Source organism: Gopherus evgoodei, chromosome 23 (assembly GCF_007399415.2).
Source record: "Gopherus evgoodei ecotype Sinaloan lineage chromosome 23, rGopEvg1_v1.p, whole genome shotgun sequence".
Lineage (NCBI taxonomy): Eukaryota > Metazoa > Chordata > Testudines > Testudinidae > Gopherus > Gopherus evgoodei.
Window position 1 is genome coordinate 122,598 of NC_044344.1, and position 17,943 is coordinate 140,540.

At 37.7% G+C, this 17,943-nt stretch overlaps 1 protein-coding gene across 1 annotated transcript in view; it reads left to right on the forward strand.

Annotated features, from left to right (window-relative positions):
* The window catches only part of MPP3 (membrane palmitoylated protein 3), a 46,585-nt gene that overhangs the window by 19,966 nt on the left and 8,676 nt on the right, over positions 1 to 17,943 (forward strand). The window contains exons 7-15 of the mRNA XM_030541504.1: positions 830 to 911; positions 2,582 to 2,667; positions 3,972 to 4,046; positions 5,499 to 5,695; positions 10,286 to 10,350; positions 12,042 to 12,062; positions 13,732 to 13,773; positions 14,297 to 14,452; positions 15,038 to 15,118. Coding sequence (XP_030397364.1) covers positions 830 to 911; positions 2,582 to 2,667; positions 3,972 to 4,046; positions 5,499 to 5,695; positions 10,286 to 10,350; positions 12,042 to 12,062; positions 13,732 to 13,773; positions 14,297 to 14,452; positions 15,038 to 15,118 — 805 coding nt within the window. The remainder of the gene's footprint in view (positions 1 to 829; positions 912 to 2,581; positions 2,668 to 3,971; positions 4,047 to 5,498; positions 5,696 to 10,285; positions 10,351 to 12,041; positions 12,063 to 13,731; positions 13,774 to 14,296; positions 14,453 to 15,037; positions 15,119 to 17,943) is intronic.

Genomic DNA, 17,943 nt, shown 5'->3' on the forward strand with positions numbered 1-17,943 from the left:
CCACCCTTAGGGTACATCTACACTGCACACTCCTTTCTGCAGCATGTAGAGTACATAAACTACACACACCCTTAACATGAGTATAAATAGCAGTATAGACAGTGAGGCACTGCTTAAACTAGTAGGGTAAAGATGCATGCCAGAAACATCTCTGACAGGAGTTGTCTAACCTGCTCTTAAAAATCTCCCATGATGGAGATTCCACAACCTCCCTAGGCAATTTATTCCAGTGCTTACCCACCCTGACAGTTAGGAACTTTTTCCTAATGTCCAGCCTAAATCACCCTTGCTTCAGTTTAAAGACCATTGCTTCTTGTGCTATTCTCAGAGATTAAGGAGAACAATTTTTCTCCCTCCTCCTTTTAACAACCTTTTATGTACATGAGAATTGTTGTCCCACCTTTGTCTTCTCTCGTCCAGATTAAACAAACCCAATTTTTTCAATGTTTCCTCATAGGTCATGTTTTCTAGACCTTTAATCATTTTCATTGCTCTTCTCAGGACTCTTTCAATTCAGCCACATCTTTCCTGAGTTGTGGTGCCCAGAAGTGGACACAGTACTCTAGCTGAGGCCTAATCAGCACAGAGTAGAGTGGAAGAAGGGATTGCAGACATACTCACCCATCTGATTATCACATAAAAGCAGTGTCCAAACACAAGTTGAGTTGATGGCAAAATTAGTTACAGAGGAAGACAAAATTTACTTATTGTCTTCCCCTTGGGAAAAGAACAAAATCAAATTTTCAATATTTAATCAGCGTTTTCATTATTTTGCCATTAAATGTACTTTAAATAAATGCTTTATCTTGGTTTATTATTTATGTTTCAGGGTGCCACCATCAGAAGGGATGAGAATACAGGGGCTGTGATTGTAGCAAGAATCATGAGAGGTGGTGCAGCTGACCGCAGTGGTAGGTTTCTGAATAAAAGCAGTTTCAAAATACAATTTATAAACTACATTTTAAAACTTGTAAAAAGTTCTAATAATTTCTAATGAAATTCTATGGTTACTCAGCAGCAAAGTTAGCTCTTTGAATACTGATGTTTACCCTACAGATATCCAAATAAATGCTTATACAGCACATCTCCAGTCTCCACAGGGTTAATTCCTAATATATTTGACCTTGCACTTCTTAGAGGCAGCTCTGTTCGAATTTATTAAATGAGCTGAATTGGGCTTGCATGGAGATTTTATACATAGCAAATAAAGTATTGAAGTGTCATTAATTTTTGTTATAATTTGTCCTTTTTAATTCAATAGTAATATAATCCCAATGCTAATGTATTACTATGATGAAGAAATATTAGTAAATTACAGCTTTCTTCTGGTCTCTTATTAGCATTTTCCATATTAAAATAATCTGATAAGACATTTATTGTAAAGGGACTAAAACAGTGCCATTAGCATTTTCGCTTCACATCAGTAATGCACCTTTTAAATCCGATTCTCTGGTAATATGGTTAATAGGATAAAAACTGCCAATAGAATGAGGAAGACTAGTCTCAAATTTTGACTTAAACAAAATTGCAAGGCGGCTTTTTTATTTTTACTTTTAACCCAGAACCTTGGTTTGCTTTCAGCTCTGAATACTGTTGCTGTAACACACCAAGGCTACTGTGCTGACCCTTTTCTAAGGTCTTCTAAATATTCTTTTGTAGAAATATTAGTCTGAAATAAGAGTGTCTACCCAGTTATCCTATTGTTAGTACTAAGTCTTCCTGTAAAAGGTAGACATCAGTGAATAAATAAGATCATTTGTATTTTACATAAATCAATAAGACATACTAAATGTTTTGTGTGTGGACCCATAGTGATTGTGAGCCATATCATTCTGTCCAGTTCTGTGCAGAACTTCCCACTGATGTAATTGGGAATTCCACTTTAAAACAGATGGAGAGAGATGTTCCTCTGGTATGATCATGAGCTGCTGGCTGGCTGTTTTATTGTGAAGTTCTAGTATGGTCAGTAACTAGTGCTGACATTACTAGGAGTACAAAACTAGACTGCATGAGCAAAGCTAAACCTTTTATGATTTGCTCTAGGTTACAGTTTCAAAATTTAGCCCATGAGACTTTCTGAGGCCATGCTGTGTAGAACTGTCTGTAAATGGTTCACAGCAGCAGAGGCCATTCAGCATGAAGAATTAACAGCTTATCTTCTAATTCTATAAGAGTTGTCCATCTTTGCAAGTACATTCCAGTATAATGTCCAAAGTGCAGACAGGGGATTGAGATACAGATGCAGTGTACCAAAACAGCACAGTAAAAATGGTCCCTCACTGCAGGTCCGTTACACAGACAGTGTGGTTAGACAATAAACTTCCTCCTGACCATTACCATGGGACACGTGGTTTGAAAAGTGTCCCCTCTCTCCCTATTGCCATTTTAGGTGATTATGGGTCATCGTTCAAGAGTGCAGGTAGTGTGAAGGCAGGAGACCGTAAGGTGCAATGTTGGCAGAGGAGTACAGGACTAGTATGGAAAGTCATTTGGCACATATGGTTAACATGGGTGTGGGTAATAGGTGAGAAGCAGCTTAGCAGACTGAGTATTAGTTCTAATTTAGTTATCTTGTTTTTAGGTCTTGTCCATGTTGGAGATGAGCTAAAAGAAGTCAATGGGATTGCTGTACTTCACAAACGACCAGAAGAAATTAGTCAGATTTTGGTCTGCTCTTATTTTTACTTTGAGATCTATTATTACCAAGTAGGCTTGTTAAAGCAATAGATAGGTGACCCTTGCCCCTCAGTTAATAATATTACACAGGTATAACTGAGGACAGAATTGGGCTGTCTTTACAATGTCCTTATGAATTTATTTCAGCTGTTTATAATCAAATAGATAACTTTCAGCTTTAAGTTAAGACAGTTGCAGGAAACTTTGAGTTTGAGTCTGAACATGACAAATGTGATACACATAGGTTATCTATGGCTCTGACCAACAGTTTCCTTTTCATGATTGGCTCATGACATGAGAATTGCAGATTAAAAAAAAATCATTAAAATATATACAGTGTATTCATAATGTGGTGTGCTAGGGAGCTGAAGGAAACCTCATGTCAGAGGCATGGGTCTCCCATAGGCTTCTTGCACAGCTGCAAACCTTTCTGCTCACCCCCTATGACATTAACACATTCTTGCTTAAAGCCCCACTCAGACCCTCCTGTTTTCAAGCCCTGCTTATATCTACCCCTTCACATACCTGCTCATCCCAACAGGACCACAGCCCCAAGAGAACCTTCTCTCCCACTGCTCACCTCCCCTCTTGTGCCTTGGCTCACCATGGTCTCTGAGCAATGAAGCTGATGGGTCAGGGAGGCAGATGTAACTGCTTTGATCAGTCAATCAGCTAATATTGTTTTAGACCAAAACTGTTATGCTGACTAAAAGGAATAGCTGTGTTTAACTTTAAAGTTTCAAAAGTGGCCTATATGTGAGACGAAGTTAGAATGTGTGTGAAGTGTAGAGTTTCTGGGGACTGTAGTTATTTAACTAGACGGACCTTTAAAAATATGTAGAAAACATGACAAAATCTTTTTAAATGCTCCTTTTTAATTTTATCTGCAAAAATTAGTCAAGATTGTACTTAAATAAGACAGACAGTTCTATTATTCTGTGAGTTGTGTCTAAATTGGAAAGTAAATATAATCATTAAACATGAAGAGAGATTTTTAGTGCAAGCCTCAATATAGGCTTAGCTTGAGCGTTACTATACATCTCTCCTTAATAAATAGGATACTGCACAGGGTAATACATACAAGGGATAAAAAGGACCAGAATATACACTTGACATCTTTGGAGTATCATGGTAATCACCTTAAAGCTAAAAAAGTGTCTTTTCAAAGTTGAAAGCCTTGGTTTGGCATGTGAAGGCTGAGACAATTCACTAGCACCAGAAACTGAATTCGAGTGTGCTGCAGCGTTTCTTTGTACTATTTCAATGGAAAGAAATGTATTTTTTCTTTTTCTCAGGCTCAGTCTCAGGGATCAATAACATTAAAAATAATTCCAGCCATCAGAGAAGAAGATTGTCTGAAGGACAGCAAGGTATGCAACTGGTCTGAAATCTCTCTCCTTTTATTTAAAAAAAAAATAAAAAAATCTAGAGCATTGTTCTGCAATTCTTGTGCATGGAAGATTCTTGCTGATTTCAGTGGGAAATCCCACTTGCAAAATGAGACCCTAAATTGATTTATATCTAAAAGAATAATAAGGTACTCTCAGAAAAAAAAGTTCTGCTAAACAGAAATAATTTGGATGATACCAGACTGCATATGAACACTAATTTCGCAACAAGCTAGGGTACAAATCTACTCTGCACTAGTCTGTCGCACAAGAAGTGCCCATGTGGACCCTGCTGCCATGCACTTTAATCTATACCCATTTCAAAGTGCACTATGGAACATGTAGTACACAACAGGCTAGAGTGGGTAGATTTACACTTTAGCTTACCACGAACTAAGGTTAGCCTTAACTCTTGATGCATCTTCCCTCGTAGCATTTCCAATATCTAGCATTTTCTCTTGCACCATAAAACCAAAATTCTTGTCCAGGTCTGCACTATCTCTAACCTTGAGAACTGTAACCACTTCCTCTCTGGCCTTCTTGAAATCCACTCAAGTCAAAAAGCTGCTACCATCTTCTTGGCACGTAGCTTTGACAATGTTACCCCACTCACTCTAAGGTCCTGTCCACTGGCTCCAACTTCTTCACTGCATAAATGTAAACTTCAGGTCCTCCCCTTCAAGACTCTTCATGACTAAACCTCCCATGTACTTACCCAGTTGTCTATATTGGTCATGAACCAGCCAAACAATTGCAGCCTCCAGTGTCTGCTAATCCTTTTCAAGGACTCCTTCCTGGCAGCTCCACATGCATGAAGGACCCTCCCATAATCAATTCACAAATCCACTTTAGATCCTTTCAAATATTTGTCAAGCTCCATTTCTCTTCTGACCATAGTAAGATGCCTAATAATGATTGGCAGGTTGCTTATTACAGATTCTTCGAAATCTGGTGTCCATTTGTGTAGTACAAAACGGTTCGGTAGATACTGAATCCTGTAACTTTTATAAATAAATAGCTAATCTACACAAACTTGTGTTTCTATTACTGTTACCACATTGCCCCCTTCCTAGTTCCTCTCCTTATTTTTCGTCTATCCGGTTGTTGCATTTTGTCCTTCTTTAGACAAAGCTGGTTTCAGCTAGGGCTGTCTGTGTAGATGTTTGTGCAGTGCCCAGTGCAGTGAGGCCCTGGTCCTTCTTTGGGCCTCAGTGTGCTACCACACTATTTCTTTTGATACTACCTAGAAAAAGTCACATGTTCTACAGTAGTGAACAAATCAAACTTGTATGTAAGTGTAGCTTGATACTCTTCCACTTCAATATGAAACCACGTATAAGCCATATAATATTTAGGGATGTGGAAATGCCATTCTAAAAGTGCTTTAAAATTCTATGTGGACAAGCAGCAGAGTATGTTATTTTTTTCTTGAAGGTATTTATGAGGGCGCTCTTCTGCTATAATCCAAAAGAGGACAAAGCCATTCCCTGTCAGGAGGCAGGGTTGCCGTTTAAGAGGAGACACATCTTAGAAGTTGTGAGCCAGGATGATCCAACATGGTGGCAAGCAAAGCGTGTTGGTGATACCAACCTCAGGGCAGGATTGATCCCTTCAAAACAGTTCCAAGAAAGGTTTGTCAGTGAAAGTTATAGGATGATACATTCATTAATCATAACCATAATGTTGCATTATTTTTGTGGTGCTTTTACGCTTTGTTTGGGGACTTTACTTCTTATTTTATGACAGGAAGTATAGGAAATGCCACACTGGATCAGACTAGGAGGCTATCTACTCCATCATCCTGTCTCTGACAGTGGCCAATACCAAAAGCTCCAGAGAAAGGTACTAAAATCCTCAAAATGGACAAATTATGCAAATAGCCTTCCTAGCTCAGGTGGTAAAATTGTTAGTTTATGTCCTGAAGCATGAAGGCTGACACAGTTTCTTCTTTTTTTTTTTAACCTAGTGTAAGTGTCTCTCGCTTGAACTTTTGTAAGTTCTTGACCTTATTGATACCATGTGGTAATGAGTTCCACGGGTGTTTTATACATTGCATAACAAGTATTCTCATTGTTAAATTTGTTTCAGTATTGGAAATACTTTACACAGGACGATATTTTGTGTTTACAAAGTAATTTTCTCTCTCTGTTCTTCACTTTTCTCCTCAACGAAATGGAGATAACATTTCCTATATCTTCTCCACACTTTGGGTTTTGAGGCTGAATTAATTTTGTTAAGGTGAAATGCTTGTATAGAAGGGGCTATATGAATGGAAAATGTTACACAATGCAGCTGCAGAGTGGAGAAACAAGGTGCCCTTCCTTTTTATTATGCAAGAAGACTGTATAGTTTAAGTTGATTTTACCACTTAGCATTTTGTCCATTTCCAAAACAGACTTGAGATGAAATCTGGAAGAAAGGTTGCCAAAATTTCCTTATTAAAAATTATGTAAATTGGTTAAGCCATATATAAATGATTGAACTGCAGCAAGTAGATTATTTAGCAGATTGTAGTTCATAATCAAAATCTGCAGCATGTAATACAGATATGGAAATGAGAGTTTCAGACCACAGCGTATAAATTTAAGCACATGAAAAATATTTTTGGCATGATGATAAATTAAGAAGCTGCCAAGAGGCATAATAGATGGAGAAAGAAAAACATTGTCTGGAATTGTCAAGGATATTGGAGAGAAGAACCTGAGCAACTATTTTTTTTTAAGAATAAGAGAAAACAAGTGATAGAATATAACATGGAAACTGCTGATAACTAATAGTGTTGGGACAGCTTGAAGGTAGAGCGCAAGATAAACTGTTTTCTATCCAAACTCTATAGCAAGTTTTTTTTTTAGTCTGGCATCTGGCACTGTCTACTGTCAGAAGGCTGCATACTGGGCTAGAGGGACAATTGTCCTGGCCCTCTATGGCCATCCTTATATTAGTCCTGAGAAGCTATCTAAAGTAAGGACCTGATCCTGCTTGCTCCCGAGGACCACAAGCTCTCATTAAATTGTGACCTCTTAGGAGCAGAGTAAGAGTGTGTGTGATTTCTACATAATGTTAAAATCACCCTTCTGAAAGATGATGTTCTGTTACAGGTAGACAGCAGACCAACAAGAACAGAAAAGGGTCTTTTCCTCTTTATACCCAGATACTCATTGTTACCCATTCAAGTGGCATCTCTTGCCTCTACTTAAAAGACCAAGTTTTTTTCCAGGCAACTTCTGATTGGATTTGAGCTGAGTAGGGAAGCCATGCAGAAAAGCCCTTTGTCACTTGGAGATAGGTCCTAAAGCTGCCTCAAAGACTTACCATCACCATTAGGGATTCGTTACAGACATCTCCACCTAAAGAGCTGGTACTGCCACTGGGATTTGGGCAATACGAATGCTGCTTGGAGCCAAAGATGGGGAAAAATACATCCATGTGAAGAGGACCTGAAAGAGGCCGCCCTGAACAACTGCTAAGGTCCAGATGAAGAGAAACTACTGTGAAGAATCACCACAGCTGGTGAGAGTGGAACAAAGAGAAACTATTCCAAGCACTTCAGTTTTTCCTGGAAGAGGATGGGGTTCCCCATTTTCTCCTCAGGAGAGAGTTCTGCTACTGGAAAGCAAAACCAGAATTGCCTGCCCAAGTTACCATTTCTGTGGGAGTGAATTGCTCCAGCAGCAGAGTGTAGTAATTAGGGCTTCCTTTTGTTTTAATATTCAGAGCTATTATAAAGTTTCCATGACAAACAAGGCTGCATTATGTAAAAATGAGAGCATCTAAAAGGGGCTGTTGCCTATAAATGCTATAGATGAACGTTGCAGAAAATGCCAAGTGTCAGAGGGTAGTTGTGTTAGTCTGTAGCCACAAAAACAACAAGGAGTCCGGTGGCACCTTAAAGACTAATAGATTTATTTGAGCATAAGTTTTTGTGGGTAAAAAACCCACTTCTTCAGATGCATGGAGTGAAAATTACGGATATAGGCATAAATATCTACATTGGCACATGAAGAATGTATATGTGCCAGTGTATACATTTGTCTGTATCTGAAATTTTCACTCCATGCATCTGAAGAAGTGGGTTTTTTACCCACAAAAGCTTATGCCCAAATAAATCTGTTAGTCTTTAAGGTGCCACCGGATTCCTCGTTGTATTTACAGAAAATGGAGATATCTTTGAACAGCATGAGATTTTGAAGTGAAGCAGATGGAAGGATCTTGCAATGATTTCAACATCTATGTCGCCTATTTTGGACTGGTATTGAGTTTTTACACATGCTGATCTCTTAAAACAATAAGAGAAAAACATCAGATATTACCTTAGACTAAAATGTAAAGTGTGAGTGTCAAGCCAGCTCTGAGCTCCTTAAAGGCAAGGAGGTTGTTGATGTAGGTTGTAAATTTTCAAACGCACTGGCAGCAAAACAAATTGATGCTATTATTTAGAAGTGTATACTGCTGCTAGTTGCCAAGCATCTGAACTCCATAAAGCACTGGCATTTTAATTAAAAAATTAATCAGTAATAACCTCCCCTCCCACACATATCTGAACCCTTAATCCCATCGCATCTTTCTACATCTGGTCAGGTTGACCCAGATGCTGGTGAGAACTGTGCTTAATAGGCACCTTACTGTAGCATTCACCACTCTCTAATGTGCTGCTGTCCAAAGCATAATAGGCAGGGCGGTCATGGGTCTGACCCATCTTTGTGGCTATGGAACACATCAAGCAAATTAGAAGGGCACAGCCTAGTGCTTGAGAGAACAAGTAGTAAATCCTGTCCCACTGCTGTAAGGCTACAGGGGAAGAGGGGAAAGGTGCTACCTACGCTCCCTCCACTGGCACCCATTGGTAGTTCCAGTGTTTGCACTGGAGTATGTACAAGGAGGTTAATACCATGGTCGCCATTAAAGTGAATTTCTGGGGTATTGTTGTTTGTATGTACTTGTACCTCAGTTAGGCTGCCACGGTTTCCAAAGAGCTGGGTTCAGCTGTTTACCAAAGTTCATCTTTTTAATTAAAATGTTTTGGCTGTACTTCAGGCTGTAATCTCATTAGTGAGCACTCCCTGGGGGCATGAACATAAAACCATGGCCACAGAGTCCATTTTCAAAGCAGCTCACTCACAGCCAGCATATTTTTGTCAGTAGCTGTCCTAACCTGGCTGTATTGTACATAGATATCAGTTAAATATGGCTGGTATTCCTCTGTGTTCTAGAATATTGGTAATTCTGCAAATATTGATCTCAGGAAAACTATTATTCCCTTTCCCGGGGATAAAAATAAATATTCTGGCACTCCTCTTCCTCAGATCTGGGGCTGCTCTGTATTTGTGTAAGGGATTAAACTCCCCCCTCATGAATATACATAATGTAAATCCCTGGGCATCTTGTTTTAGCCCCCATTATGGAGTTATGTACTGGTATGTAGTATAAATAACTGTCTTTAAGGAAGGTTCTCCAGTGATCAGTGCAAAGTGCAGTTGTCTGAAGAAAAGTTAATCACTTTTGTTAAAGGTAGTTTTAAAGAAGGTAGCTAAATTTTAAGTATAAAATTGAAAGTTTAGAAGCTGGTCAAATAATTTGAGCACTCTAGAATATTTGAGTCATTCGTGGCTGTCTCACTTCATCTCCATACAAGATGCTTTTCCAGCTAGCTCAGTTGGTTTGTTAGATTTTTATGGAATAAGCATGAAGCTCCAAGATCATCCGGCAGGCCCTGGATAATTTCTGAATATCATATCCTCAAATTACGTATTTTGGACTAGATATTGATCTCACACCTTTGACTACCCATTGAATTCAGTAAGTGGAAGAATCTGATGGTAGAATTTGGCTCATCTTTCATAGGTGAGAATGAAATTAGGACTTAGTTTTTTGTTTTACCTTTTGGTACAGAGGTTGGAAAAAAACAGTGGGAATAGAAACAAATGTACTTTGGAAACAACCACACTCTTCATACTTGCATCTGTATTTCTGTGATAGTCTTTCCCTGGCATATTAATCTTTTGGCATTTTTTTTTTCCACCTGTTACCCAGCAATGACAATTTGAAGTCATTAAATTTAATATTTAAAACATGCATCTAAGCCAGAATCAGATACATTTGCCTTTTGCAACGTGTTGCAAGAAAAAGCTTTAATTCTTCACCTACCATACCATCATATGTATAAACTGTCTATATTACATTTCTCTTTATAAGTCACTCATGTATAACTATTTAATATTTAGGCGTTTGAATTATAGAAGAACTATAGGCACTCTGCAAAACTCCAAAACTGTAAAGAAGCCATTATGTAAGTTTCAACAGATCTTTATTTCTTCAATGAATTCACTGTTGATATATCAACTTTCCAGTAGGTTGACATGATTAAAATCATGTGCTTAAATATTTGTTACTCTGATGTCATAAATGTTAATGATTATTAGCTGTCACATGGAAGGATTTGGGTTTAAGTTTTGCCCAGTATTGCCAGTCCCAGGCATTCAAAAACAAAAAAAGAAAACCAATGAATGAGCCCCCAAAGTCATAAGATTGATTTAAAAATAATGACATTTTGAAATCATGAGATGTTAAACATAATAAAGTTTAGACTTGCTATTTACCAGCTGGGCTTTGAGCTTTACTGGGGTCTGTGGGTAGGGGTGGGGGGGCAACATTTTCAAGCTTTTCTTTGCAGGCTCAAGGGCTGGAAGTGTACTTAAAACTAAGCAAAGAGGGGGTGAGGGAGAAACTGAGATTATCACATAATCTTATGCTTTCAAAAGCTGGGGTTTTAAAGGCCCTCACAAAATAATCCAAGATTCATGATAAAAAACAAAAACAAAACAAACAAGAGTTGGGAACACTTCCCACCTCTGGACTTCTGTGCCTCAGGCTGAAAGGAGAATTCATCATTCCCATTCCTTAGAGTCTATGCCATAAGAAAGCTTTAGCATTGGAAAGGAAACAGCTATTGGATGGTTCAAGTATCAGAGGGGTGGCCGTGTTAGTCTGAATCTGTAAAAGCAGCAAAGAATCCTGTGGCACCTTATAGACTAACAGATGTTTTGGAGATGCATGTCAACTGACCAAGTGTGTATTCACCCACGAAAGCTCATGCTCCAAAACATCTGTTAGTCTATAAAGTGCCACAGGATTCTTTGCAGCTATTGGATGTTTATTAGCAACAGCTGCTGCTACTTATGATGGAGGGGAGTGGTAAAAGAGTCTCAAAGAAGAAGAAAATGATACTCTTCCTGGGGTCATAGAATGTAGGATGGAAGTCTGGGTGGCAGTTCTGAGATACCACTAAGTATAACTGGTTAAATGCTGCCCATGAATGCTTACATTCAGCTCTTATTGGAGTAAGAATGCCATGTGGATGGGTGAGGCTAGAATTTTCCCTAGTATTGCCACGTTGATGTAGAAAATAAAGATGCTGCTGTGCACTAGCCAAGCGAGCTAGAAACCAAAGTTTTCAGAAATCAAGCAAATAAAGCTAGGTATCAAATGGCTCCGTTTTTAGAAACGAATGTGCTTTCCCCCGTGCAACAAGTGAGCTTCTAGTCTCTCACACCCGCCATCTGCTTTCCTTTCAGTACCACACACACACACACACACACACACTAGCCACAGAGAGGGAAGAGTGTATACACAAGACAGCTGTCAGATAAGTTTATAAATTAAAGTGTTTCCAAATAAAATGGTTTCAGTTAGCCTTTGTTAGGATGCATGTAATGCAGATTGCCTCCTACTGCTTTTAATAAGACACTCTCAAGGAAGCCAATTAACCAGAGCTGCTGGATTTAATACTACACTTTTGCAAAGGTTCCTGAGCTGGTGTGGAGATATTAAGGGGAGACATCACTTCATAGGTTCTTTTAGTATAATTTACTGAGTAGTCTCACAGCCAAGAAGATTTTTCCCTTTATTCCATTGTGATGATCACTCATTTGTCTGCCCATCTTTTAACTGTCTCACTTCTATCTTTTACGCTAACTGCAGATGATCAGTCTTCTGAGAAAGGTAGGTACTCTGGCTATCCTGGTATGAACAAGCAATACCTTTTCCTAAAGAGACAGGAACTCCCAAAGCAAAGGGAAATGCTGAAGACAATTTGCTCCAACAGCCGTTTTTCTGAATTAGAATTAGTCTGGAGGTATCTACAAAAATACTCAGTTTCCAATTTACTCGAAATCTAGGACAAGTGCTTCTTGTTAGCTGCTGTGGGCCAAAATCTGTGTTAATTTACACCCTCTGCAGCGTGCTCAGGGCCATATGGTGAACAGGAATTATAAATTGATGCAGAACTTGCTATGTTTGGAGTTATACAAAAGAAAAAAAAAGTGGCCTTGGCACCTTCTGGAACACCAGTATCAATCTTGTTTAATTTTCTTGGCTGTTAATTTGCACTGCATTTTACTATGTTACTTTCATTCTAGTCAACTAGATTAAGTTCATGTTGTTTATAAGAGCCATTGTATTACTTCCTTGTGTCTTTTTAACAGCAGGTGTTTTCTTAATTAACTGCTGTTCCTGCTGATATTCTCTCACATTGAATGTGCTCCTTTAGAAAAGGCTATCTCAGGTGTTGAAATTTAATTCCACTGATTTTGTTCATGGTACAAATTGCCTTCTGTCATCAGGTGGCCAGTGACGTAGCTTTTGGGGGGCGGGTCTAGGAGGGAGGAAGAGAAGGAAACAGCTAGTTACAGCGATGAGGGGGGAAAGGTCCTTTAACAGTTAATCTTACACTTAAAGTTACTACAAATATCTTCTGTTTCAGTAGACATACAATTCACTGTTATGCATCTGCATTGAAAGAAAAGACCCCATTAATGTTACTGGACTGACATGCAAATATCAGCGACAGAAAAAAAAGAGCCCTTACTTTGGACTGGCATCTGCTATTTAAGGACTCGATCATGTAAAACACTGTTTACTCACTTAAGTAAAGTTGGAACGTTGCCTTTAATGTGGGTAACGTTTTTTCAGGGGTGCCCTTAAAGTATAAATAGCTAAGCTGTTTTCTTTCAGCAAGTGAGCAAGTATGATAACTTTTTTTAGTATTACTATATATACCTATTACATTCTGCAGATTCTAGTGATTACATTTTTACTGTACATGCTTTTGGTTTCTATATTTTATTGTAAATGAATGACCCAGAGATCTGATAAAAAGCCAGTGTTATTCTTATGATATACTTTTTATCTACCTTTTTAACAAGAGATTAGCACAGAAACTACATTAACATTAAATTTGTTGACTCTCAGTTTGAGTTCAGAGTAATGCTTGGTCTATAGTTCTCACTATTGCACTGAATGGTGCTAGAGTCCAACAAGAAGTGTCCTGGATTATTAGATCCGCTTGCAGTCCTACGTACCAGGGAAGTTGGAGAATGAATACCAGCCCTTCCTCTGAGTTGCTTTGTTTTTATGGGCATGTATAATTATAGTGCTTAAATGTTCACTAACAGCAACTCTGAGCAGATGTGATGAAAAATAAAAAAAAAATTGTGATGTATTCTGGGACATTAAATGGCAATTTAATATAAACCATTAGGCATGGGCTAAACTAGCTGCGTCTTTAATGCTTGTTTATATTGATAATACAGGAAGCAAAGCCTTCCCCGCAAACCAGATAACATAGGTATTGTAACATCTTGCTTCCCCTTCTCTCATCTTTATTTTACAGAAGATTGTGACTGTGAGGGATATTTCAATGGACAATATATAGGTGAGGAACCTAATTCCCAGGACTCTTTCCTGTAAAATATAGTGTGTATAATAATATGCTTATCTTGAAATCAGTAGTTGCTTTTCATCTGAATTTGTTTCATTTAAGTTGTTTAACTCAAAAATTACATGAAAGGATACAACAGGCCACTGACAAAGCCTGAGCTTGGCACCAATCCAGAAGATTCAAGAAGAATTCATCCCAAGGCAGCTCCTTTGTTGTGGATACTCAAATACCTCTTTCCTCTGCACAGTTTTCCACCTGATAAGCAAATGCAGATAGTTGTCATGAACTTCCCATGGAGTAGATGTCTTTATGCTACAGTAGTGGGTTCATTGTATCTCTTTATGGAGTTAAGAATTCTACTATTCCCACCCTTCCCCATCATTATAAACAAACTGGTGCATGTGGTGCTTAACAGCAAGCCTGTCTTCACCATACTAGGTCTTATTGAAAGACATGCAACTTGGACAGTTGGCTAGGAAGATACTTTCTTTAATGTTTGTTATATTTTGCTCTTTAGCTGGTTTACGGAGGAGCTTCAGGTTAAGCCGAAAGGAGAAACACAACAACCAGAATCAAGCAAAGCAAGCAGACATATCCGAGTTCCTAACATATGAAGAAGTCACTGAATATCAGCATCAACTGGGAGAAAAGCAGAGATTGGTAGTTTTGATTGGTATGTCACAAAATTGGTCAGACATTTTTCCATCAACTTTTTTTTTTAAAAAAGACCTTTTAAAATAAAAAGCTGAAAAAATTCCCTTCCAGAAGCTATAAGGCAGCATTCTGGTCTTGGCAAGGTCCTGAAGTTTACCCTGATTTCTTGCCAAAAAATTTTGACCAGGACCTAGGCCTGTTTACCTGTTAGAATAATTTATAAAAAAACAGGATGTCAGAGAAAAGAAGGCTCAGTAAGATTTTCTGCAGTTCAGTAAGCCTAGCAACTTTGAGTCTAGGTATTTTTCCAGGGTAGCTTAGAGTCTGGGAGGTATCCAGAAAAACTAAATGCTATGAACATAGAGTTTCTTCTACAGTGACTGGATAAATATCTGGTCTCCTGCCATTTAAGAGTCAAGCTGCTGCTGGTGATGCTTTTTAAGGTAAAATGGGGGCAGGGCATGAGTTCTTGCTGTTTTGTGTACAGATTTCTTTAAGCCCTCTCATACATCTCATTTGTGAGATTGAATACATTCCTTCATTCTGTTTGCAATATTTCTTTCAGCACCCAAAACACGTCAGTTTTCATTTCCTTATTGCTTAGGTTCTTTGGGAGCCAGACTAAATGAGCTCAAACAGAAAGTTGTGTCAGAGAATCCACAGGAGTATGGTGTTGCAGTTCCACGTAAGTAACATTTACAGGAATCTGTTTGTCCCCACCTTTTACTGTATACTGCATGAAGTAGTGAAATGATTGATTACAGCACTGTCCAGTCTGTTCCTGTTCCCGCATTATTTACATGCATTTTTCAGAAGTAGCTCAAGTTCTTCCCCCTCCTTTTGAGGGTCTGCATTTGTCTCTTATTGACTCAGCATATCACATCTCCCTCTGGTATGCACAGAATCTGGAATCTTGTCAGCTCCTTTGATTTTTTTTTTTTTTATTACACTTTCCCAAATGAACAGATTTTGTTTTTTAATGGATATTGAGAAAAGCAGAGACTGTCTACAGGGGGAAAAAATTAGACTGTAAATCTCAAAAGTTAGAATTAAAATGAGACATTTCTTATGATTCAATGAAGAAAAATTTAGGCTTTGTTCCTATTTAAAGATGATGGTGCAGGATTATCTACAGAGTTTTAATTCATCAATTTAATTAGAGAGAGAAAAATATTAATCTTAAGAAAGAGAGAGCAATAAAGCAGGCAAACTCCTTAAAATGGAAGACTGATATTTTGACGCCTTGATTAACATGTTTATTTTCTTCATACGCACAAAACCACAGTGATATGCAAGATTGGAATTTAAAAACATATTCCAAACTGTGGTTGTGCTCTGCTGATGCATGAGTTTTGGTCTATCAGTTATACGGAGATGGTAACTGATGGTATACAGATTGAAATTAGCAATTTGCTTAGAACTTTGCAATATCATGATGTCTTATGTGAATGCCCCAAAAAACTGATTGGTACAACTCTAAATCAATTTGTCTTCCAGACATTTTAAAGTTATATCAAGGGAATGTCAAATGTTTGGATAGGGACTATTCCCCCTCTTCCTCCCACATCCCATGTGTATAAATTTTATTTGGATTTACACACCTCTGATTTAGATTGCTGGCTTTGACATGTTTCTCGTCCAATAGACCTTTGTTAAAGATGTACATCACACACTGATATAATTTGCATTCATTTAAAAAATCTGATTCTATGATGCTTGTAACATTGGAAAGTTATGTGATTACACTTTCGTGCTCAGCTTGTATGTTTGCAAATGGTCACCAGAGTGTACTGTTAAACTAGAGGGATGACTGATAGTCATTTCTTTTAAGGAAATAAAAATAATAAACGACAACTTCAAAGCTAAGGAAAGAAGAGCTTTACTTATATAGATGGTATATATGGCATGAAAAAAATCAGTGTTACAGGAAGAGAGCAGGTAGATAATTTAGCATTAGTGAGGAATGAACAATGCTGTAATGAGAAAGCAGAGAACAATTCAACAGGAGGAGGAAGAGATAACAGACAATTACTGAGGTGAAATGAAATGATCTACATATAGTGACTTTTGCTTAACATATTGAATGTGAATCCATGATTGAACATTAATGTAGTGTTTGGTCCTGGTGAGAGTTCAGAACACAAAGAAAACCAATAATTTTTAGGCGTAACAGTTAACATTCTGAGTCTTTACCTATCAAGTGCTCTAGATTTTCTTCTTAATTCACCTCTGCTGTGCTTGTCCATGTGCAGTGTTTCTCTCAGCAGAGCAGAATTCATTCCCATAAATATTTGCCACCAAATCTATCATTCCTGTACTTTATCCTAATTTAAAGTAACGGGTTTTACACTAGTGGATGGGCATTTGAGTGCACTAGACTTCAAAGCACAAATATACAAGTGTTGCCAACCGCATGCATTCAAAAGCCAGAGGTTAGATCCCAAGGATCAGGAGATCTAAGCTAATCGTGAAAATCAACAAACAAAACGGCTTTTGAGCTGCAAATGGCTGTTTAATGGTGTCTCCTGTGGCTCTTTGTAGCACATGATATTAAACACTGATTTAATTATTAACCAGTGAGGATGCTTTTACTATGTTATTAACCAAGTTAATAACTTAGTGCAAGTTGATATATTATCACACAAATAAGTTAACCAAATATTTCCCATATACTATTTAAATATGATTGATACTATAGAAAAATGAAACAATGAATTCACACTACTGTGGCTCTTCTGGGTAATGTTGACTGCTAATTTGGCTTCTGAACCACTGAGGTCTGAATACTATTGATTTAAACCAAACACAAATAAAAGCAAAAAAACATCAATTACAATGTTGAGATTAATTGTACAACAGGCAAGAGCTCAAATTCTGATAGCAAACAGGTTTGTTTTCCTGTGCTTTACATTGGTATTTTATTGCAATATAAAATCTTGAAATAATGAAACAGAATATACTAAAGGTAACAGTTTTACAGTGTCATATGTCACCTTGGAAAATAATTTACTGCCCTACTGTAACTGGATTAAGGAAAAAATAAAATTTGATTTCAACAGTTGTGCAGGAATAGAAAGCTACATGATACAATTTAAAAGTTACTGGATTCAAAAGCAAGAACGCTGAAAGAAGCTTGTGATAGCGAACTACTAATTTTAAAATGTGAACAATATATAAAACACATAGTGTATGTAAAGAAATAGAATGCATGTCTCAAGGACTAATGATGAGCTTAAACAACATACATGTCAGACCAGATTTAAAATATTCACTGCACTGAAAGACATGGCACTCAAAAAAGGTAGGGAAGAAACAATACCTTAAAAAAAAATAAAGGCAAGAATTCAAAATCAGAGTTATATCACTAATTTAGTTAACATGGGAGAGAAAAACAGAAGTTACTCAAACAAACCTTTTGTGGTTTTTTGAAGTTCTGGGTGGAAAAAAATGCTGAAAAAAAACAAGCTGATTTTATTTTCTAATGATTATCTCCAGTGGGTCATATTTGAT